This window comes from Chrysochloris asiatica, unplaced genomic scaffold (assembly GCF_000296735.1).
Source record: "Chrysochloris asiatica unplaced genomic scaffold, ChrAsi1.0 scaffold00367, whole genome shotgun sequence".
Classification (NCBI taxonomy): Eukaryota; Metazoa; Chordata; class Mammalia; order Afrosoricida; family Chrysochloridae; genus Chrysochloris; species Chrysochloris asiatica.
Window position 1 is genome coordinate 1,541,730 of NW_006408885.1, and position 25,313 is coordinate 1,567,042.

General features: G+C 40.8%; 1 protein-coding gene across 1 annotated transcript in view; it reads left to right on the forward strand.

Moving 5' to 3' along the window:
* CHCHD6 (coiled-coil-helix-coiled-coil-helix domain containing 6) overlaps positions 1-25,313 on the forward strand; it is a 517,542-nt gene that overhangs the window by 436,741 nt on the left and 55,488 nt on the right. The window contains exon 6 of the mRNA XM_006876231.1: positions 14,164-14,234. Coding sequence (XP_006876293.1) covers positions 14,164-14,234 — 71 coding nt within the window. The remainder of the gene's footprint in view (positions 1-14,163; positions 14,235-25,313) is intronic.

The following is a 25,313-nucleotide window of genomic DNA, read 5'->3' on the forward strand; positions in this document are numbered from 1 at the left end:
CATTGAAGGCAGGTCAAGTGGGTATTATCTGCAAGTGTGGGTGTTCTTGTGCATATGCCCTCTCTTCTTATCAGCTGGATGCTTCACTCTCCATTCTAGTCCTCTGTGGCTTAGTCACTGACTCTGGGCCCAAGAGTTCCCAGGTTTTGCCACACTGCTGGCCAACCAGGTCTCCACCCGGGTTCACAGAAGTCTGTTGAACACTGTAGGGCTTAGCTTGCAGCTTCATTGCTGTTTTTCCTTCACTTCCCCTTATTGGTGATGAGCATGGTCACCAATCAGAGCTTGTATTCCCATTGAGTCTTAGTCTTGGAAGTGGGTTTACACTGCGGGGACCTGACCACTTGCCTTGATGTCTCCTGGGCAAAGCAGCTTGCTTGTTCTTGTAGTAACAGTCGGTCTGCCTGTATTGTTTTGTATTTTTCCTGTAGGTCTTTCTTTCAAGAAGTATCTTCAGTTCTTCTAGCTGCTCCAAGCTGGTCTGCTCATCCTTTCAAGTTTGGGTCTCTAGCACCCAAACGGTCCTGTGTCTATTCCCTGCCCTGTGCTCCACCTTCCCCTTCTTCCCTCCCCCTCCCCACATCCCACTAACCAGCAAAGAATCCACCCCCCTTTAGTATGGGTTCTATTTCTTAGTCTTTTACAGTAGTGGTCCTATGCAGTATTTCTCCTTTTGTGACTGACTAATTTCACTTAACATAATGTCCTCAAGGTTCATCCATGTTAAGCATTGGCTTACAGCTTCCTTGTTATTTTTCAAGGTAGCACAGTATTCCATTGTGTATATGTACCACAGTTTGTTTATCCATTCTTCAGTTGATGGGCACTGAGTGATCTAGGTTTATTTTGTCCTTTTTATTCCTCTTTAAAGGTATAGTAGTATAGTAGTTATGAATCAGGCTGCTAATTTCAGCAGTTTGAAACTACCAACTGTTCCACAGGAGAAAGATGAAACTTTCTGCTCATGTAAAGATTTACAGCCATGGGAACCCTGTACAGGGTCGCTATGAGTCGGAACTGACTCCACGGCACATAACATACATTCATTCCTCTGTAACACTTAATAAAAGGATCTCTGGTAACGTAGTGGTTACAAGTCGGACTGCTAACCACAAGGTCAGCAATTCAAAACTAGCAGTCATTCTGCAGGAGAAAGATGAGACTTGTGCTCCCGTAAAGATTTACAGCCTCAGATACCCTATGCAGAGTCACTGTGAGTCAGAATCGACTCCATGGAACACCACCACAACTATAATACTTATACATTGAAGATGGGGGTCTCTATTGTCCCCTACAACAGGGGAAAGGAAACAAAAACATATTGGACCAACTTTATGAATTTGTCAAGAACAGCCAGTTCTTAGCAAAATTAAAATTTTTATTCATTCATTGGCTCTGTAGCTTATTATGTTTTCATCTTTTAATTTTTTTAATATTAATGATTCAAAACATTTTAAGGTATATGTTCACTTATTGTTCTTCATTATTATTCTTTTTAAATCATAGAGTCTTTCTTTAAATCCTAAATATGTTAATTTTCTTCACTCATTAAAATGAGTTTCATGAAGCTTTGGGTAATTAGACTGGTGAGTTTGCTGTTGCCCCAGATCACTGACATTTGACAATGTTGACAGCACCTTGGCGTGGAGTTCTCTTACTAGAATCTGTTCCTCTTAGATTGCTGGGGTTTACATAATCCTTCACCTCTTGGCCCTTTTCCAGCCAGCACTAATTTTGCTGAGAAATCTCCTTGGCTCTGGGCAGTGAGGATAACAGACTTCACATACTGCTGCATCTTATCATGTTTCATCGTTGTATCTCCTCCATGTTGCCTTTTCTTATTGTTATTTTTATTCCTAGAGGACAGCTGGTCACAAAGGGGACAGTGTGGCACCATGTTGGAAGTGCATGAACCCCTGTCCTTAGACCTTCCTTACCTCTGTTGCTCCCTGTAATACCTTAGGCAAGTCCCTTTGCTTGCTGAGTCTGTTTCTTCATCTGTGAAAACCGAGCGGCAATTCCTACCTGAAGTATTGTTTGGGGCATTCAAGGAGCTAGACGATTTGGAAATACCTGATATAATACCTTGCTCAAGGTCACAGGTCATAGTCAATGGCTATCATTGTTGCGTTTTCCTAAACCATCTGGTCAGGTGCCCTCACTCTTGGGCTAAAGTTTCCAATTACTGATTCTCACTCAAAGCTTCTGACCACACAAAGCCCCTGCTGGCCCTGCCCTCAGGCTCCTGTATACTCTGGCTATACCCCATGTTGACCTCAGCATGATCCTTGCCAGTTGGGGCTAATTACACTTTCTTGGTTGATTATATAAAAATGATTGTGTCTCAATTATCATTTCAGATTTTGTTCTAGAAGTTCTGACCCTCATCCCCATTTATGCAATGACTTTTTAAAAAATTTTTATTGTGAATTAAGTGATAATTTACATGGAAGTGCATCGGTTTTATACTCTTCATTGCAATGATTACGATCTCCTCTGTGCATCACCATTCAACAGTATTTGCTTCTATTCCCTCTGTTTTATTTATTTATTTTATTTTATTTTTTTGGTTGGGGGATGTATGCAAAAACACTCAGGAATATATAATTTAAACAACCAAAGGGCACATTTTGCAAGCCTGCCTCCTGGCTACCAGCATATAGTGTTTCTCTTTCCATGAGTCCAGTGTCCTCAGCTGCTCTCTCTCTCCAATTCATCATCTCTGCCTCCATCTATGGTGTTGCTGCTTCTCAGGTTAGGGTCCCACATTCCACTCGTTCCATTCGTGCTCTTTTCTTGATGGTCCTGGGGTCCTCTGTTCCTGGGTATGCAATGACTTTTTGTTGATGATTGTAAAAAGTGGCACAAACCATCCCTCCAACAGCATTCTCAACTTCTTAGCTGGATTTGATAATACCTTGCAGTGGCCACACAGAACTCAGACACCATACTCATAGTTATGGAGTTTATTAGGAAAGTTAACAGGTTACAACATAGGACCAGAAATGCTCAGGATAGATTTCTTTGGTCAAGACAGACTTCTCTTCACCATTCCTACAGACAGGTCTCTCTCTGGCTGCTTGACCTCTGCCCTGCTCAGGCAATTTTACAAAATTATTTTACAACTGCTGATAAATACTATGTAGGCACCCCACTCTGCTATAATCCTCACCCTGAAGGCACTCCGCTCTAACTCTATGGGTCAACAAACGTAGCTCCCTAATGAAGTAACTGGAGGCACACCACTCTCGACAGCAAGCCTCTTTCCCAAAGTCACTCAGCTTTACTTACTTTGTGGGCTGGAAAGCTTACCACTCTATCTCATTCTTGGTTCTGCTGCTATTCCTCTTTTGTCAGTGCCCAACTCTGGTGTGACAACTCTTGTTGCCTTGATCAAGGAGCTTCAATGCACAAGGATCTCAGTGTTAAAGGGCACACTCTGCTTCTGGCTCTTCTTCCTTGATGGTAGTGAGATCCATCCCCACTCCTGCGTCTAAGGTTGCTCATTTTATACCCCCATTAGAGTTCCAAGTTTTCAATTAGCCATGTTAACAGTCACTCATATAATCCTATCATATAATCCTATCAACATCTTCTCACACCTTCTTTCATGCAGACCCATCAAGGACACAAGTCACACATACTAAATAATTAACTGTATGTACCACAGTTGACCTACTGTGTGCCATCAGATACAGCCTCTGGGAGTAGAACAGCAAACAGGACAGATGAACATTCCTACCTTTGCAGAATTTCCACCCCTGAGGAAACATTCCTTACTCTTCCAACACTCTCAGATCTCTCTTCCCAATGTGTTGTTGTTAGGTGCTGTCCCATCAGTTCTGGTTCATAACGACCCTATGTAAAATAGAAGGAAACATTGCCCAGTCCTATACCACCATCACAATCTTTCCTATGTTTGAGTCCATTGTTGAAGCCACTGTGTAAATCCATCTCATTCAGGATCTTCCTCTTGTTTGCTGACCCTCTGTTTTACCAAGTATGATGTCCATCTCCAGGAACTAGTCCCCCTTGACAACATGTCTAAAGTACATGAGATGAAGTCTCACCATCCTCTTTTCTAGGCAGCTTTCTGGTTTTACTTTTCCAAGGAAGATTTTGTTTGTTTTTCTTGCAGTCTGTGGGTTATTCAGTATTCTTCACCAACACCGTAATGCAAATGCATAGATTCTTCTTCAGTCTTTCTTATTTATTTTCCACCTTTCTCATATATATGAAGCAAAATATTATGGCTTACTTAGGTCAAGTACGAGTCCTGGTGTGGTGCTATAGACAAGCACTGGACTGCTAACTGTTCTAACCACATGGTCTGTCAGTCACTGTCACAAACCTTGTACAGGGTCCTTATGAGGCAGAAATGACTTGACAGCACAACAAAAACAGGCCAGGCACACTTTAGTCTACAAAGTGACAGCTTTGCTTTATAACACTTTAAAGAGATCTTTGGCAGCAAATTAGCTTAATGTAATACATCGTTTGGTTTCTTGACTACTGCTTCCATGGGTATTGATTGTGGATCCAAGTTAAATTAAATCCTTGACAATTTCAATATTTTATCCACTGATCATGATGTTGCTGTTGGCCCAGTTATGAAGATTTTAGTTTTCTTTATGTTGAGGTGCAGTCCATATTGAAGGCCATCTTTGATTTTCATCAGTAAGTGCTTTAAGTCCTCTTCACTTTCAGCAAACAAGATTGTGTCATCTGCATACTGCAGGTTGTTAGTGAGTCGTCCTACAATTCTTCACATAGTCCAGCTTCTCAGATTATTTGCTCAGCATACAGACTGAATAAGTATGGTGAAAAGATACAACTCTGGTATATGCCTTTCCTGGTTTCAAATGATGCAGTATTCCTTGTTTTGTTCAAATGATTGCCTCCAGATTTGTGTACAGGTTCTACATGAGCACAACTAAGTGTTCTGGAATTCCCATTATTCACAATGTTAGTCATAGTTTATTATTATTCATAAAGTCAACTGCCTGTGCATAGTCAACCAACCACAGGTAATCATGTTCTGGTATTCTCTGTTTTGATATCCCTTGTTCCATGTCCTCTTCTAAATCCCGCTTGGGTTTTTGGCAGTTCTCTGTCAAAACATTTACTTGCATGTGATATTAATGATGTTGTTCGATAATTTCTGCTTTCTGTTGGATCTCCTTTCTTTGGAAGAGCACAAATACGAATCTCTTCCAGTTGTTTGGCCAGGTATTTATCTTCCAAATTTCTTGGAATAGACCAATGAGCCCCTCCAGTACTGCATCAGTTTGTTGAAACATTTCAATTGATATTCCATTACTTTCTGAAACCTTGTTTTTTCACCAATGCCTGCAATGCAGCTTGAACTTTTTCCTTCAGTACTGTTGGTTCTTGATCATATGCTACCTCCTGAAATGGTTGAATATTGACCAGTTATTTTTGATAGTAAATATTGCAACCCAAGGCTTGAATTTTTTCTTTAGTTCTTTTGGCTTGAGAAATACTGAGTGTGTTCTTCTCTTTTGGTTTTCTGACTCCAGATCTCTGCACATTTCATTACAATACTTTGTCTTCTCAAGTTGCTATTTAAAATGATCTGTTTAGCTATTTTATTTAATTTCTTCACATCATTTTAGCTTTTGGCATCCATTTTTGTCATCTTTCTTTCCTACCTTTATAGTGACCTTCTGCTACTTTCATGTATGATGTCTTTGATATTGTTTCATCACTTGTCTGGTCCTTAGTTATTAGTGTTCAGTATTCAAATCTGTTCTTGAGATGATATCTAAATTCAGTTGGATATACAAAAGGTTGCATTTGAACTTCTGTGGATTTGTTTTCATTTTCTTCAACTTCAACTTGAACTTGCATACAATCATTTGATGATCGTTCCACAGTTGGTCCCTGACCTTGTTCTGACTGATGATAATGAGCTTGTCCATTATCTGTTTCCACAGATGTAGTCGATTTGTTTCTTGTGTATTCTATCTAGTGAGGTCCACATGTATAGTTGCCATTTATGTTGTTGAAAAAACAGTATTTGCAATAAATAAACCCATTGATCTTTCAAAATGTTATCATGTAATACCTGATCTTTCTTGTCATTTTTATCACCAAAGCCATATTTCCAAACCATTGATCCTTCTTTGTTTCTAACTTTCACATTCCAATCACCACCAGTAACTATCAATGCACTTGATCCCATAAAATGATCAATTTCAGACTAGAGAAGTTAGTAATTTTCAATTTCCTCTTCTTTGGCATTAGTTAGTGGTACATAAATTTGAATAATAATCTCATTAACTGGTCTTCTTTGTAGGCGTATGGATTTTATCCTATCACTGGCAGGTTGTACTTCAGGATAGATTTTGTAGTGTTGTTTTTTAATAATGAGTGTGACAGCATTCCTCTTCAATTAGTCATCAGTGCTACAGGTTTTTTCTTAGTTGTTCTTGGAAGATTCCTTAGTCTTTACGCTTGTCTTACCAGTTAGATGTGAATTCCCTCTTCACTCTATCTCTCATGACACCTAGCAAAGACTGTGCACAAGATTGTTGGTAGGTGCTGTGGAGTCAGTTTCTACTCATACTGACCTTGTTCACAACAGAACAAAACACTGCCCCATCCTGCACCAGCCTCACAGTTGTTATGCTTGAGCCCATTGCTGCTGTTACTGTATCACTTCATCTTGTTGGGGGTCCTCCTCTTTTTCACTGACCCTCCACTTTACCAAGCATGATGTCCTTCTTCCGGGACTGGTCCCTTCTGATAACATGTCCAAATTATTAGAGATTAATTCTTGCCATCCTGGCTTCTAAGGAGCATTCTGACTGTACTTTTTCTAAGACAGATTTGTTTGTTCTTATGCAAGTTCATGGTACTTTCAATATTCTTCTCCAACACTATTAACTCAAATAAATCAATTCTTCCAAGGTCTTCCTTATTCATTGTTCAACTTGCGCATGCATATGTTATTAAGTGCCATTGAGTTGGTTCCAAATCACAGCAGTTAGCAGTCTAGTGCTTATCCTACAGTGCCACAGCAGGACTTCTCACATGCATATGAGATGATTGAAAGTGCCATGGTTTGGATCAGGCACCAGGCACACAGATTGGCAGTGAAGAAATATTAATTAGCAGTAGCTACGGAGTCCTGGTGTGGCGTTGTACTACTGGTATAGCACTGTACTACTAACCACAGGTCAGCAGTTCAAACTCACCAGCTACACCTTGGAACCCCTATACAGGATCGCTATGAGTCAGAATTGACTCAGTGGCATGTAACAACAATAACTAGTAGCTGCACTATCTGTGCCTTTCTGGGATCCTAAGCCTGGAGGTCACAATACGATGGACCAGCAGCTTCAGCTGTGTTGTTTTCACCTCGCTTGCTGGCTTTACTCGGCTCTATCTTACAAGGCTGATGCACACCCCCATTACCTGAATGTGTGACATTCATGCAACCTCCCTCCTCAGCAACCCTCTTCCATGCTCTAGAGGAGAAAGAGGGCCAGCTCTCTGGTCTTCAAACTGTCTCACCATCTCCCCTTCCCAGACCTTCTCAATGTGCCCACCCCCTACCCTTGGACCCTCTTTTGATCTCTAAAACTCAGGTCCTTGGAGAAATCAGGCAATATGAAAATTGCTCGAGAAGTAATTGAAGAAACACTGTCACTTTTGAAACCCATAGAGATAACACTTCCACCTTCATACTCACATTATTTAATTTTTAATGGTGGATTTAATTAATGGAGATCAGATTTTCTGGTTTTGGATGTGTGTGTGGAGAAGTTAGAGAAGGAGGAGGAGAGTGTGTGTGTAGAGCAGAGGGAAAGACTGTAAAATCAGGAACTGAAGATAATAATGGGAAAGAAAATTGCCTAGAAATAATAGCTTATGATCACTGGATGCTGGTTAATGTGTGAGAATTCAGGACAATGCATTTCAGAAAGATTTTCCAGTGATTTCTAAGTGAGTAATAATACTTATTTCCAGGTACCAGCACACCCAGTGCCTCTTGAAGACATTGTGCTATGGGAGATTCAAGAAACTCCTAACACTGACAATCTAGTGTGGAGACCTGAACCCCATTTTACAAATAGAGACCAGAGTGTTCTTTCTAAGATCCAAATCTACCCTGTCACTCCCTTGCTTAAAGAATAACCCTTATTAACTCCTCCTTCTGCCAGCATTGTGAGATCCTTACCCTGGACCATGTTTCTCTATCCAGCCTTTCTCTTCCCTTGTTCCTTGTGCATCAAGCAGGGGGTGTCACATCCCTCATATCCAGTGAGGAGCTGCCACTCATTGTTCCCTCTTAGTGTTTAGAAGACCCTCCTCTCATATCTGACTCATTTCTGGTCAACCATTAAGATTCAGTTCATTACAAATGAATGTACCCTTGGACCCATGAATTTAACTTCTAGAATGTACTCTACAGGTATACTCACTTATACACAAAATGATAAATGTGAAGATGTCCATTGTTTGTAACAGCAGAAGACTGGAAAGAATGTAAATGTCTATAGCATATGTCTACAGATGGAGTCCTGATGTGGCATTGTAGGATAAAACACTAGACCACAAGGTCAGCAGTTCATACTCACCAGTTGCTCCTTGGAAACCCTATATAGGGTCTCTAGGAATCAGAACTGACTCAATAACTTAACAACAGCAATAAGTGGAGAACTGGTCAAGTTAAAGATCAAATATTCACTCACACAATGGAATACTACTCAGCTGCTAAAAAGGATGAGGTCTCAGAAAATTAAGTGGAAAAGTAAGGTGTTGTTGTTAAATGCCATGGAATCAGTTCCAACTCATAGTGGCCCTGTTTATGGTTTCTGAGGAGCAGCTGATGGACTTGAACTGCCAACTTTGTGGTATTTGTATTACTGAAAAGTGGGACACACGAACCTGCTTGTATGTGCATAGTGGACTCTCAAAGTGTGCACAGGAGAAGGAAAAGCACATGGGAGACTTACTTTATACTGGGTACCCTCTGTCCTGTCTACTATTTGTTGTTTTAAACCATGTGTAAATAGTTTAAAATATATTTTTTTTTAGTGTGTGTAAAAAATTTAAACATCAGTTTAGGTGTGTGATAGTTGAGGTTTTGTGTGAACTGACTGGACCAGGATTCTCAGTGGTTTAGCGGTTAAGATGGAGTCATCACCTCCATAGTGAGACCTCATATGATATTATCACCTCTATGATGTACTTTGCCATCCTAGTATGGCACTGTAAGCTAAAGCACTGGACCCCAAGGTCGGTTTGAACCACAAAAGCAGTGGTTCAAACTCACCAGCTGCTCCTTGGAAACCCTATATACAGTCACTATGAGTTGGAACCAACTCGTTGGCACTTAACAACAACAGCAACATAATGTATCTTAAGAGTCCTTGTGTGGCACCGTAGGATAAGCACTGAACCACAAAGTAGGCTGAATGCAAGGTTGGCAGTTCAAACCCACCAGCTGCTCCCTGGAAATCCTATGCAGGGTCGCTATGAGTCTGAACCAATTTAACAGCTCTTAACAACAAAGGAGCACTGGTAGCGTAGTGGTTACGAATCAGGCTGCAAACCGTAAGGCCAGCAGTTCGAAACTACCAGCCGCTCCGCGGGAGAAAGACGAGACACTCTGCTCCTGTAAAGATTTACAGCCTCGGAAACCCTGTACAGGGTCGCTATGCGTCAGAACTGACTCGAAGGCACTTAACAACAACAACAAGAGCAACGTGATGTGATCTTATGTGATCTGATGTAATTATCCTGTGTTTTGTAAATCTTTACTTCTTTGTTAATGAGGCCAGATGCAATCTACATCTGGTTGTATCATGAGTCAATTTCTGAGATATAAAAGAGATTAAGCAAGCAAGTGGAGCTCAGAGGGACCTGCCCCCACCAAGAAAGCAGAGCAGAGAGTGGAGTGTATCCCTAGGAACCAGGGTCCCTGCACTGTGAAGCTCCTCGATCCAGAGGAAGACTGATGGCAAGACCCATGGAGATCTCCAAGGAAGGCTGGGCCTACAGCTGCTGAAAGGAGACCAGGAGCTTTTCCAGAGCTGACAGAGTGAAATCTCCCTCCCCCACCCCCCCAGAAGCAACCTTCTGAATTTGAACTTCTAACCTACTAAACTGTGAGAGAATAAATGTCTGTTTCTTAAAGTCATCCACTTTGGTATTCTGTTCGAGCAGCACTCAAAAAACTAAGATAGGTGTCAACTCCCAAGAAAGCACTCTTACCTCATGGTTTATGTCAGTTTATATGTTGCTATAGCAACCTGGCACCACTAACAGAGGCTCTCTTGGAATTGTGACATCCTGTCACCTGTCATCTCTGCGAGGCTGGAAGTGGGTCACGTTTTGCTCTGAATCTCCTTGTGCTTAGCAGGGTCTCAGTATGAATGTTTGTGGCAAAGTCATCCCTCACTGTGTAGTCAAGGAGTCTGCCAAGTGTTGGGCCACTCCAGAAAAAAGGAGTTTATGCATTCTGCAGCCATCTCAGGAAGGCCTGGTGGATATGAGGGCCCATGAAAACAGGAGATCATCTCCCCAGTTTCAGACTAGGGGAGCAGTGGTGGTCACTGCTTCTGGTAGCACACAGTCCCTGTGAGTCTGCTTAGACTGATTCTAAGTGGGGAGGGTGATGTGGCTCAGGCCAGGAAGGAGTTTCCCTGAGTCAGATTGAGAGACAATAAAGGAAACTACAGTGGGGAGATCACAGCCCCTTGTTGACCTGTGGGCACTTCCTGTGACAAATCTAGCTGACCACATGTCCAATCTGAGCTAGTCATCTAACCCAGCCATTTACCAAGTTCACACAGCCTAGGCTGCATTCATGGAGGTACAGTATTAGAGCAAAGGTCCTAAGGATCTTCTACCAATTTACCAAAAAAAAAAAGGGACATTGGCAGATAAGTGTGCTGGCAAGACAATAACCACTACTATAAAAACTCAAAAGGTTTTCATAGTCAAAGAAACATCTCTTTGATAGTTACCAGGGATGGGAAGGAAAGGGAAGGTATATTATTGGCTAGAGAGTAGGTACATGTTAACTTGAGTGCAATAATAAGAGTGAGGTCAGCAAACAATGATGGAGACAGGAAGAGACTAAGAGGAGTGTAAGAGTTAAAGGCAACAGAGGTACATACTGTTATATATTCAATACTACGGTAACAGTGATCTGTGGGTAGATACATGGCTAGACATGTATTTGGGAGGAAGAGTGGAAGTATACTCACAAATATACATAGGTTTGACAGAGGATATTTGTACATGGGTATTTACCTTTGCTTCATGAATGTGGTATGGCATTTGTTGTTGTTAAGTGCCATAGAGTCAATTCCGATCCATAGCAACCCTGTATAGGGTTTCAGAGGAGCAGCTGGTGAGCCTGAACTGCTGAACTTGCGGTTCATACCGACCTTGAAGTCCAGCGCCTGAACCCACAGCGCCACACTAGGACTCCATGGTATGGCATACAGGTGACAAAATTATGAAAACATGGACATAACCAGACACCCTGAGGAAATGAGTTGCTGGGCTTGGGGGCTCAGGATCCATGGTCTCTGAGGACGCTGATTGACCTATCATAGCCCGACAAGACTATGTGACATCCTACTTCTGGAGTCTTAAAATTTTGTGAGCAGCTGTCTAAAGTACAACTATTAGTCTCTCCCTGTCTGAAGGAAAGAAGAGTGAAGAACATTCAAAGATGCATGGAAATAATGAGTCCAGTGGACTCATGCATGGGTCAGGCAAACATCAGTCTCTGTGACCCTGAGACCAAAAGAATTAGATGGTGCCTGGCTGCCACTACCAACTGCTCTGAAAAGGGGTCACATCAGAAGGTCTTGTGGGACAAAACTCAAAATCATAATAAATCATTTTCTTTACTGGTTGAATAGAGACTGGTAGACTCCCTGACCCTAAATCGACCTTCAGATCTAGAAATGAACTTATTACCCCAGTGACTAAATTTTCAATCAAACAATAGACAGGTCTATAAAGGGACTAATAACACAGGGAGGGAGGTCCACACACCTTACAAAGATCAAAAGGGTTGCATTTACCCAAAAACAGTTCAGAAGAGTTAGGGAAGAGGTGGGATAAATGATGTTTCATTGAGGGGATTGCAGTCAATGAATGACATGAAGGAAAATGTGTATACATTGTTGACTAGTAACTGATCTGTTCTGTAAACATTCACCCAATTCACAATAGAAAGTATAAATGGGGGAGCATAATAAAGTATAAAATGATCTTGGGGTGGGGGAAAGACAGTGCTCCTGAGGAGTTGGGCCTCAAGAGAAGAAGGCAAACGGATTCATGGGAGAGTTTGGGTTAAGGCAGATTTTAGCTTCGGCAGACTCTGTGGGCCAACCACAGTGGCTCTCTGGATTGAGAGGGGTATTATATGTGAGGCATTGCACCACACCCTCTACAAGCAGACTCTTGCCCTCCCAGCTACCCTGCAGCAGAGGTGGTACAGGTATCACAGTTAAAAGAACCAAGACTCAGCAGAGTTACATAGCTTACCCAAAGACCACAGTCAATATGTTGTGAAGTGCTGTCGAGTCAGTTCCAACTTACAGCAAGCCTGTAGAAGATTTCCAAGGAGTGACTGACTAGTGGGTTTGAACTGCTGACCTTGCAGTTAGCAGTTCACTGCTTATCCTACAGTGCCATACCAGGGCTCTACAGCTAGTGTATGTTGTTAAGTACCATTGAGTCAGTTCCGACTGATAGCAACCCTGTGAAAGGTTTCCAAGGAGCTGCTGATGAGTTTGAACCACCAACCTTGTAGTTCAAACCAACCTTGCAGTCCAGTAAAAATTCAAACTTGGGATTGTGGACTGTGCAGTCTTATAGTAAGTCCCCATGTGTGAAAGGATCAAACTGAGTCTAAATGATCATCTATCAAAGGAGTTATAGGAACAAGCTTAATCAAAGCAGGAGGGGAGGTCCTAATTTTTACCTTGTATAAAAAATGTGTCCTGTCACCTACCTTGCAAGCTTGTTGTTGACTGAGCCATGCCAGTGATGGGTCCTTAAAACCTAAAGCATCAGTTTGCTTACCTGAAAATCAGGGTAATATTCTCTGCCTGAGAGTCTTTGAAGGGGTTGGCATTAGACCTGGCATGCAGGAAGCTGACTCTATGTGGCATCTGCTGATGTTTGTGTCACCAGTATTGATGAAGTACTCACAGCCCATCCATTCCTACCCAGTGGCCTGGCCCCACCTATTTCAGGGACCACTTCTGTGTTGTATCATTCTTGAAAGAGCTTTCCACAGAACAGTCAACTGTGAGGTCCTGCTCCTTCCCCTTACCTAATGTTTATACATTTATGAACTTTCCTGGTATTCCCTCATGGTGGGAGGCAGAAGCAGCAGATGGTATGAATGCTAATCTTTGAAAACTAGTGAAGAAGTTGGGAACATGACATGCAAAGGAGAGAACTGGGTTCTGGGTCGTATAATCTTGAATGACTCACCTCTGTGGTACAAAGAAGCTAAGTAACTTACCTAGAGTCACACAGAGGTGGAGCCAGGATTTAAACCTGTTTTATCTCTTCCTAAGGCCGATCTCTTCCTACACTCACCTGCCTCTGTATGTACACAGAAGATAGATAATCTTAGAATAAAAGAACTGTCTATACCACTTACCATTGGTAGCAGCAAAGAGTGTATCAAACTGGGAATCCAGACACCTGGGTTTTAGTGTTGTACTGCCATTTGCTTTGTGACTTTAGAGAAGCCACGTCACCTCTGTGGATACCAGAATCCATCTAAAAACAGGCATTGGGCAGATCAGTGGCCAACAAACATTTTGAGAGAGTATTTTAGGCTTTGCTATTTATACATTGCAACTACCCAACTCTGCTGTTGAAGCAAAAAACAATCATAAGCAATACATAAACAATGAATGGGGCTGTGTTTCAATAAAACTTTACTTACAAAATCAGACAACAAGCTGGATGTGCTGATCTCAGAATGTTCTTCATGAGCTAGTGTGTCTATCCATGATAGACAGAACCCAAGCTGTGGGTTAATCCCCAGTCTGCTGCATTGTGCTGGTCAAGAAATTGTGCTTGATCCCTGGAGGAAGCCAGAGGGGAATTTCAGTCTTTGGGTAACCAGTTCTATTTTTCTCTTTGTAGAATGCCGAGATGTATAAACTGTCTTCACAGCAATTCCATGAGGCAGCTTCGAAAATGGAGAACACCATAAAGCAAGAATTTCTTTATTATTCTTTGTCAACTTGCATGGTATTGGTGAAAATTCCCACATGTGGCTTGAAGCCTGCCACCACTTGCCTAATTTCAGATTTCTGTCATAACACAGTGAACCATCTTTTACTTGGTTCTTTCACCTGGATTGATGGCAGCCATTGGTCCTGTGTAATTGACCAAATTAGCACTCAACTCTTCACCTGCTCCTTGGTAAATTGAAGAGTGATTGAAGCAAACACAGAAAACGTACTCTTAGGGCCCTATCTCTGGTTAGTATAGGCTGTTTTTTGTTTTCTAGCTAGGAGTGGAGCTGGTGATCGAAAGTAGAGAATGGGGTGCACCTCTTCTCCACCCTCTGCTTTGTGGAGGTGTCTGCTAGAGCATTCCACCTTCTGCTTGCTTGATGCTAAGCATTTCTTGTATGTTGACACCAAGGTGTGGAGCTTGGCAAAACCTTGCCTGAGTTTCCAGATGGGTTCTCAGTGCCCATTCCTGGAGCATGGTTTGTACTGCGAGACACTTACCTGTGGTGCCCTGGATTATTCTTTGTCCCTGGGAGACTGAGCAGCAGAATGAGTGTCAAGATCCTCCCTGGGGTCTGCAATCAGATGGACCTGGGTTCAAACAATGGCCCTGCCATTATTGGTTATATACCTTAACATGAGTTACTTACCTCTCCGGTTCTCAGTTTTCTCATAGACAAAACAGAGAAAATACCTCTTCTAATGATTTAAGGGATGATTAAATGAGAAACTACATAGAAAGTAGAATACCAGTCATTGTTGTTGGTATTAGTGTGACTGTTAGTAATAATAACTGTCATTTGAACCATTTTTACAGCACATAGCTTGGCATAGATTAGAGCAAATTTTACCAATAAATTGCTTTTACAGAACACTTTGTTTTTCCCAAATGAATTAAACAGGAAACTGTAGAGTCAGAAGTTATTTTGTGTAAACATTGTTGGGAGGGAACCCTTTATAAGGAAATTTCTTGGATTTGCAAGTAACTAGAAGTTGTATTGTGAGTGCTGAAGAAATAAAGCCAACTGCTGTCAGCAGCAATAGTTCAGAGTTTTCTTCTAAGACAGTGGCATTCATTAATAACTTTTGAGTTAACCAAATGGCTACTTACATAGTAAACTAATAGTCTATGTACTCATTCAGTCATTTAACACACATGTACTGAGTGCATATTGTTTTCCAGACATCATTCTAGGCACTAAGGATGCAATGATAAATAAGGCAGCTTCCATCCGTACAACAAAGAGCTTATGGCATTTGGGGGATAATAAGCAATATTTTTTAATTAATTGCATAAGAAGCAATACCTAGTTGTTTAATTACAGTAACACATGCCAATAAAAAGAGTTTGAATTTCAACGGTTATGTCCCAAGGAACCTAACCGAGACTGAGAACTTAGGGAGGGCTTCTGTAAGGAAGTGACAGAAGAGTGGAAATTGGCCAGAGGAAGGAATGAACATTTCCAACGGAAGCTCAGCACCTTCACAGTCCTAAAGCAGGAAGGTAATTTAATGTTTTCAAGGAATAGAAAGGCCAGCATGACTGTTGTTGTTACGTGCCGTGGAGTTAATGAATGATGACACAGAAGCAATAAGAACACAAGAGCCAGAATAGTCAGGACTTTGTCACCCGTATTAGAGACTGTAGTTTGTTTGTTTGTTTAATGTTTTATTGTGAATAATGTGATAGTTTACATGGGAGAACATTAGTTTTACATTCATCCTATTGTATATCATTTCATTGCCATGGTTACAGTACCCTCCATGCATCATCAAACAACCTAAGGGTATACACTACAAGCCTGCCTCCCTGTAGTGAGCACACAGCCCCTCTCCCTCTCTGTGTCTGAAGTCCCCAGTTGTTCCATCTCTCCATGTCATCGTCTCTGCTTCCATCTCAGGCATCACTGCTTCTCTGGGTACTGTAGTTTTGTCCTTAAACCTACGGCCATCGAGTCCTTTCAGTCTCTGAGTGACCCAATAGGACAGAGTAGAACCGCTCCCTAAGGTTTCTGAGATGGTAAATCTTTACAGGAGTAGACAACTTCATCTTTCTTCTGTGGAGCCTGGGATGTTTGAACCACTGACCTTGTGGTTAGCAGTCCAATGCTTAACCCACAGTGCTACCGGGACTCCTTAATTTTATCCTCACTGTTGTTGCTGTTATGTGCCATTGAGTCGGTTCTGACTCATAGTGACCCACAATAGGATTTACAATGAGCAGCTGGTAGGTTTGAACCACTGTCCTGTGCTTATTCTACATTGTAACATTTCTTTTCTAATATATGCATTTAAGTTTATAAATTTCCCTATTGCTTAGCTTTAGCTACATATCCCACATGTTTTGATATATTTTATTGTAATTCATGCCAAGGTTTTTCTAATTTTTATTCTGAATTTCTACTTTGAAATGTATTGTTTAATTTTCAAAACTTTGGGAGTTTTCTAATTATTATTACTTTTGTAAATAATTTTTAGTTTAATTCCACTGTGATTAGGAAACTTTCTGTAAATGAAATCCCTTGACATTTGTCAAAATCTGCTTTAGGGCCCAATACATAACTTATTTTGGTAAACTTGAAAGAATGTGCACTTTGTCAGTGGTCAGTTTTGGCCAGTCATGTTCAAGTTTTCGATATCCTCAATGATTTATTTTATTGTTGATTTATCAGTTTTTGAGAAAGTGTTTGTGTTCAATATGATTGTGAATTTGTGTAGTCCTTTGCTTCTAATCAAGTTTTGTTTTCTATATCTTGAATCTATATTATTAGGTGTATACAAAGTAAAATTGCTCTGTAAGTCCTAGTATACAAAGGGGCTTCAAAAAGTTTGTGGAAAAATGAATTAGAAGATGATGCAATTATTCCATGAACTTTTTCAAGACCCCTTATATTGACCCTTTTATCGCTATGCAATTTTATTCTTTATCTTTGTGATGTTTCTTGTCTTGAAATCTACATTGACAATGGTAGTTACACCCTCTTTCCTTTGATTAGCATTTGCATGCTTTATCTTTTTTACTTTCAACCTTTTTATATTCTTGTTTGTAAAATATGCCTCCAATGGAAAGTATATAGTTAGGTTTGGTTTGGTTTTGAATCTGGCCTGACAACCTTCATTTGTAATTAAAGTGCTATTATATTTACACTTAATATAATTTATAATAGTTTATATCATTGTTGGTATTGCTAAGTGCTGTCAACTTGGTTCCAACAGCAGAGCTGCACCATCCTCATATCGTTGTTCTGTTTGCGCATGTTCTTCCTTTTGGTTTGCTAACCCCAGGTCTTTGCATGTTTCATTATAATACTTGACTTTATGATATGTTTTCTTCTTTGAGCGTCCCTTTGAAATTTTTGTTCAGCTCTTTTACTTCATCATTTTCCCCAATTACTTTAGCTTCTCTCCATTCAAGAGTAGTTTCAGAGTCTCTTCTGACATCGATTTTGGATTTTTCCTTCTTGACTGGCTTGTTAGTGACTTTTTGCTTTCTTCATGTATGACATTCTTGAAGTCATTCACAACTCTTATGGTCTTGGGTATTAGTGTCTAATGTACTAAGTCTGTTCTTGAGATGATCTGTAAATTCAGGGATAATACACTCAAGGTCTGATTTTGATCCTCGCGGACTTGTTTCAATTTTATTCAGCTTCAGCCTTAACTTGCCACATATGAGCAATTGATGGTTTGTTCCACAGCCTGTCCCTGGCCTTGTTTTAGCTAGATATTACAATATGCATCCATGAATTATTATAGGAGTCCTGGTATGGTGCATAGAACGATGCACTGGGCCGCAAGGTCTGTTTGAACCATAAGGTCAGAAGTTCAGACTAACCAGCTGCTTCTCAGAAACCCTGTACAGGGTCACTATGAGTCGGAACCAACTCCACAGCACTTAACAACAATATCTGTTAATACTTTTATCACTTCCCCAACAATTCTATGAGCTGAAAACTGCTTGAATATCATTTTCCCCTTCCTTTTGTGGAATCATTTTCAAACATATAATTTTGAATATATTTTAGACTCCATAAGACATCATCATCATTATTACTACTTTGTATTCATTATCTTTCATGTCTCTTTCCCTACATATTATTGGTCTTTTTTCTTGTTTTGTTGTTTTGTCCTTCATTCTTCCTGCAGTCAGTTTTTTTCTTTCTGAGATCATGGTCATTTTAATATAGAACTTCCTTTAGAATTTCTTTTAATTTAGGTCTACTCATTGAAAATTCTCACTGTTTTTGTTTGGGAATATCTGAATTTCACCTTCATTTTTGAAGGATGTACTTGTCATTATTTCAGTTCTTATTTGATGATATCTTTATGTTCTTATTTGATCTGTATTTTTCTCTTGAGAAGAATATTCCTATTACTCTTGTCAATATTGTTATTACTGCTTTTAGGTAATTTTTTTTTTTCTGTCTGCTTTTAAGACTTTCACTTTGTCTTTCGTTTTGAACAGTTTTACTTAGTTATAGATTTGCTTTTATTTCCTCCTGCTTGTGGTTTTTGTCTCGACGTCATTGAGCTTTGGGAAATTTCTCAGCTATTATTTCTTCAACTAAAATTTCACACCCTATTTTATTTTTCGGCTACAGATATTACTCTGCCTCCTATCATCTATTTTCTTTCTGTTTTCTTGGTTTTTGTTTCCATGCTGATTTTTCTGTAATCTCTGTGAATATATTAATAGTAGTTCTCTTAAAGTCTATGTCTTCTAATAACTGGTCATCTGATGATCTGTTTCTGCTGCCTTTTTTTTTTTTCTTTTTTCTTTTTTCTTTTGCCTTTGTCTTATTTCTTGGTACACCTAGTGATTCTTGATTGAATGCCAACACTGTGAATAGAAATTTCAGATATTTGTTCCTTGTTGGTGATCTGAATGAAGAGAGACCGCCTTACTCCCCATCAGGAACTGAGCTGACTGGAGGCTAGTTGCAGGTTTTGTAAAACTCAGCCTACTTCTGACTCGTCCCCGTTCCTAGGGTATGGCTTGTCAGATCTTATCTTTCTTGTAAGTCCTAAATCACTATTTTTATTTCCTCTGTGAGACTTCTGAAAATTCCATTTTGCCTTCCAGTGGCTTTCTACTTAGCTTCTTGGACTTTTGCCTGAATAACTCAAGAATTTGACAAATAATTTTAAAGGGGAAAACCACTGAGTATTGGCTTACTATTCTTGAACCTGTCTTCTCTCCAGAATCTTGACTCCTGAAGTCTTAACAACCTTGGCAGCTTTCAGACTCCACAGGCCTAGAGATTACCGAAATGTCTGCTGTCTTCGCTGCCTTTTAGCTGAAGTGCATTGCCTGGCTCTCAGCCTCTCTCCATGCACCAACCACTGGCAAAAGCCTGAAAGGAAAAATGGCTCCACAAGTGAACCTACACCTCTCTGCAATGCCCTTCTCTTCATAATCATGATCCTCAAGTCCTAGTTGCTTTGGTCCTTGATGATAGTTGATGTTAAGTGACTCGAGTTGGTTCCAACATGTAGCAACCTTGTTTAGGGTTTCCGAGGAGCGGCTGGTGAGTTTGAACTGCCAACCTGGAGGTTCAAATTGACTTTACAGTCCAGCACATTAACCCACCATGCCATACCAGGACTCTGCTTTGGTCCGTAGATGCCTTCAAATATATTTATCATCCAAATTTTAAAAGTTTTCTTACAGGCAAGCATAGATCTTCCTCATGTTACTCCATTATAGCTGGAAGCAAAGGTCCTGACTTAACTTTTGATGGATGATTAGTATTTGCCAAGCAGTAAAGAGGCATTTACCACTTTGGTACTCTCACACATATAAACTGTGTTAAGATCAGCATTGGACTGTGAACTACAAGGTTTGTGGTCCAAGCCCACCAACTATGTCACAGAAGAAAGATGAGGGTTTCTACTCCGCAAAGATTTAGAGCCCCAGAAACCTAGTAAAGGGTCTCTATAAGATGGAACTAACTGGACAGTACTTAACAACAACAAAAGTGGCATTTCAGGTCAAGGAAATAGTAAGTATAAGAGCGCATTAGCAAACACTGGTTATTATAGCAACAGTAGACATTTATGGCATTAGTGACTCTTGTAACTTTTTCTTGGGGGACACCAAGCTTTACTGAGGCCTGGGCCAATCTCAACAGATATGTAGGATTTCAGCAGATTCTGCAGAGGATCAGCAGAGAGCTCAGAGCAGAGGAGAAGTGTTGTTAGGAAGGCTGAAATTCACAGGACTCTTGTTTCAGAAAAATTCTATTGCTGGGAAAGAAACGAATACCAAAATATATACACACACAGACACAACTCTGCATCACAATGGCACAGCAGAGTTGTTCAGATTTTCTGAAGGAAGAGATTAAGATTCTCGGGAACATCCTGCATTTATTTTGTCACATCTATTTTTGATAACAGCCTTCAGTCTTCTTCCTGTGGCATTCATTCAGAACCTGTCTTAGCTTCTCACTGTCAGGAAACTAGTACTGTCCTCACTGGCCCCACAATGAGCCAGCCCTCAAAGAGGTTACAACAATTGAGTTGAAGGAAGAAGGTTATTAACTATTTCCTGAAACTTAGTCATAGGGCTCCAAGGACTTTGATCCAAAGAGGACTTACTCGCAGACTTCCTGGTCTGAAACTTGCCAGAGCTGAGCTGCCATAGTATGCTTTTACCCTCATTTGGAAGAAGCCCACTGTTGTTGCGTTGTTTCCAACTCATAGCAACCCTATAGGACGAAGTAGAACCCCACATAGGGTTTCCAAGGCTGTAAGTCTGTATGTAAACAGAGTTTCACATATTTCTCTTTTGGAACAGCTGGTGGATTCCAACTACTGACCTTTCAGTTTTCAGCAGAGCGCTTTTACCACTGCATTACCAGGGCTCCTTCACATGGACTACAACCAAACCAAACTCACTGTCATGGAGTCGGTTCCGACTCATAGTGACTCTGTGTAGGGTTTTCAAGGCTGTCAATCTTTATAGGAGCAGAAAACCTCATCTTTCTCCCATGGAACAGCTGATAGATTTGAACTGATGACCTTGGACCTTGCTTTTCACAGTCCAGTGCATATCCTAAGTGCCACCAGGGCCCTGCACTTGGGTGAAAGGGCTTGTTAAATAAGCTATGGGGAATGTGTTTAGATCTACCTGTGAGAGTAAATTATTTTCAGGTACTTTCATTTCTCACATTTACATATATCAAGAAAGCTAATGATTGATTGGACTCCTGGTATGATGCTGTAGGATAAGTACTGGCTTGCTTAACCACATGGTTGGCGGTTCAAAGCCACCAGCTGCTCCTCATAAACCTTATACAGGGGCTCTATGAGTTGACTCGATGACACTTAACAATAATAATGACCGATTACTTACTAAAATGTTGCTGTTGTTGTTAGGTGCCATTGAGTTGGTACTGACTCATAGAGACCCTATGCACAACAGAACAAAACACTGCCAGGTCCTGGGCCAACCTCACTATTGCTGCCACGCTTGAGCCCATTGATACTGCGCCACTTTGCCAGTCCATCTCACTAGGGGTCTTCCTCTTTTTCTCTGACTCTCCACCTTACCAAACATGATATCCTTCTCCAGCAACTCGTCCCTCCTGACAATGTGTCCCAAGTATGAGAGATGAAGTCTGGCTTTCCTGGCCTCCAAGGAGCACTCTAGATGCACTTCTTCCAATACAGCTCTGTTTGTTCTTTAGGCAGCCCATAGTACTATCAATGTTCTTCTCCGACACCATAATTCAAAAGCATCAATTCTACGATCTTCCTAATTCACTGTCCAACTTTTGCATGCATATGAGGTTATTAAAAATACCATGCTTTGGGTCAGGTGCACCTTAGTCCTCAAGCTGACATCTTTGCTCTTCAACACTTTAAAAAGGTCTTGTGCAGCAGATTTGCCTAATGCAATATGTCGTTTGGTTTTTTGACTGCTGCTTCCATGATAGTTGATCCAAGAAGAATGAAGTCCTTGACAACTTCAATCTTTTCTCCGTTGGTAAGAATGTTGTTTATTGGTCCAGTAGTGAGGATTTTGTTTTCTTTACATTGAGATGGAATCCATACCAAAGGCTGTGCTCTTTGAGCTTCATTAGTAAATATTTTAAGTCTCTTCACTTTCAGCAAACAAGGTTGTATCATCTGCATATCGCAGGTTGTTAATGAGTTTTCCTCCAATCCTTATGCCACGTTTTTCTTCATATAACCCAGCTTCTCAAATTATTTGCTCAGCATACAGATTGAATAACTATGATGAAAGAATATAACCACGTCGCACACCTTTCCTAATTTTAAACTATTCATTGTTCGCATGTTCTGTTTGAACAACTGCCTCTTGGTCCAGGTACAGATTCCTCATGAGCACAATTAAGTGTTCCAGAATACTCATACTCATAATGTTGTCCATAGCTTGTCATGATCCACACAATTGAAAGCCTTTGTGTAGTCAATAAAGCACAGGTAAACATCTTTCTGATATTCTTTGCTTTCAGCCAAGACCCATCGGACATCAGCAATGATATCCCTCGTTCCATGGCTTCTTCTGAATCTGGCTTGAACCTTCTTCAGTTCTCTGTCAATGTATGATAGTAGCCATTTCTATACTACCTTTAGTAAAACTTTACTTGCATGGGATATCAAAGATATAGTCCAATGATTTCCACATTCTGTTGGGTCACCTCTCTTTGGAATGGGCATAAATATGGATCTCTTCCAATCAGTTGGCCAGATAGTTGTCTTCCAAATTTCTTGGCATAGATGAGTGAGTGCCTCCAGTGTCTCCTGACTTTCTTGAATGACTTCAATTTTTATTCCATCAATTCCTGGTGCCCTGTTCTTTGCCAATTCCTTCAGTGCACTTTGGACTTCCTCCCTAAGTATCATTGGCTCTTGATCATATGCTACTTTTTGAAACGGTTGAACATTAACCATTTCCTTTTGGTACAGTGACTCTATTCCTTCCATCTCTTTTTGACGCATTCTGCATCATTCAATAATTTGCCCAGAGTCCTTCAGTAACGAGAGTTGAGTCGTGAATATTTTCTTTTGTTCCCTCAGCTTGAAAAATACTGAGCGTGCTCTTCCCTTTTGATTTTCTAACTCCAGATCTTAGCACATTTTGTTATAATATTTTACTTTGTCTTCTCAAGCTGACCTTTGAAATTTTCTGTTCAGCTCTTACTAAAATATCAGTCATTTATTTGAACCCCAAATAATACAGTATCTTAAACTTTATTTAATCCATATAACATTTAAATTAGTTTGTTGTTAGTGTACCTCACTAAAGTGAACATTTGCTATTTAGAAAATTATCAAAAAATGTAATTTATGTGGCTTTTTGAGAGGTTAATAGATCAAAAGCCATTTAATACATGCATTTAAAAATTCAAAATCCAGTTAATACATTTGTTTACCAACTAGTTACTGATCCCTGACCATGTGCCAGCTGTTGTGCTAAGTGGCTTTACCACACCTAATCTTCACCAGACACCTACGACAGATGCTGGGTTTGTCCCTATTTTAATGACATGGAAACCAAAGTAAGTTGTCTAGTCTCCCAAAGTTTGTTTCCTACTCTATAAAACAGGGACAATGGTAGGTAGTGCCTACTTCTCTTGGGTCCATGGGAAATGGACCCAAGTAATCTACAAAGCTGACATTGAGAAAATACACCCAGGAGTGTCAAAGTGTGATTTGAACCTGGATCTGTGTAAGTCTAAGCCTGCTCCTTTCTTCTACCCCTGGCTACGTCTCTGTCTCTCTTATAGAACAAGGGAATTATGTTTGTTTGTTGTTAAGTACCATCAAGTTGGTGCCAACTCATAGTGACCCTGCATAAGGTTTCTGAGCAGCGGCTGATGAGCTTGAACTGCCAACCTTACAGTTCAAACCGACCTTGAAGTCCAATGCATAAATCTACATTGCCATACCAGAACTCCAAGTGACTTACAATGTTTGCTAATTAAGTGACTGGTTTCTGGACCCTTTTCTGATAACATTTCCCTCATATTCTAGCCTACCACTTACTTGTGTGTTTCAAGCTGCAGGGTCCTCTAGTTATTCACTGCCATATGATGCTGGGAGAGCCCAGCCTCCTCAGTGTCCTAGCAAGGTAAGCAAAGGTACATAGAGAATTGATTCGCGGAGTTTAGTGTTAGTGCAGTACATGGGCTTGGAAAGCCAGAGCCCACCATGCTGGCCCTCTGGCTTACTCTAGTGGGCCAAACTCTGGGCTGCTCCACAGTGAGTGAGGTGAGCCTGTCTTCACAGAACCTGTACAACTGCCTCTGTGAAGTGAAGATGTCGGTTTCTTGCTTCTATTCCTACCTGTGCCTATGGCAGACACCTCACTTGGGCCCATCTGTCTCCTGCTGAGCTCTGTGGTTCCCACGTTTCCTCCAGGTCCAGCACTTTAGCACCAGTGCAGTCATTTGGAATCAGCATTCAAGGTGAAACAAACTTGCCATCTCTAGACTAGATGAATTCCAAAGATATAGTTTAAAATTTGAGACTTGTGTGCTTTTTCCTGATTTCTAAATACAGAATCTAGTGAGTTGCTTATCTCTGCATAGCCTGTTTTCTGACAAGCATGCCCTGCATGGTTTGCCCTTAACAAGTAAGCGATACTCACCTTGCAAAATCCAACATACAGATCTTTTGTTTACTGTTGGTCTTGGCCAAAGGTCAGTGTAATACCTTATTTATCTTTGCATCATCACTATCCAACATAGGACCTAGACATAATAGATGTTCACCAAGTAAGTGCTAAGTGAGTGGTAGACTGATGCATATTCTGTGGAAGTTAGAGGAGACTGTTTAAAAACAGAGAGCTGGGCTCTCTGCTCCTCCCCGTTCGACAGGCAGCTGCAGCTTCTCTTGCAGTACCACCCGCATCCCTGAGACAAGATGGTGAAGGTCGGAGTCAACGGATTTGGCCGTATTGGGCGCCTGGTCACCAGGGCTGCTGTTAACTCTGGCAAAGTAGAGGTTGTTGCCATCAACGACCCCTTCATTGACCTCAACTACATGGTATATATGTTCCAGTATGATTCCACCCATGGCAAG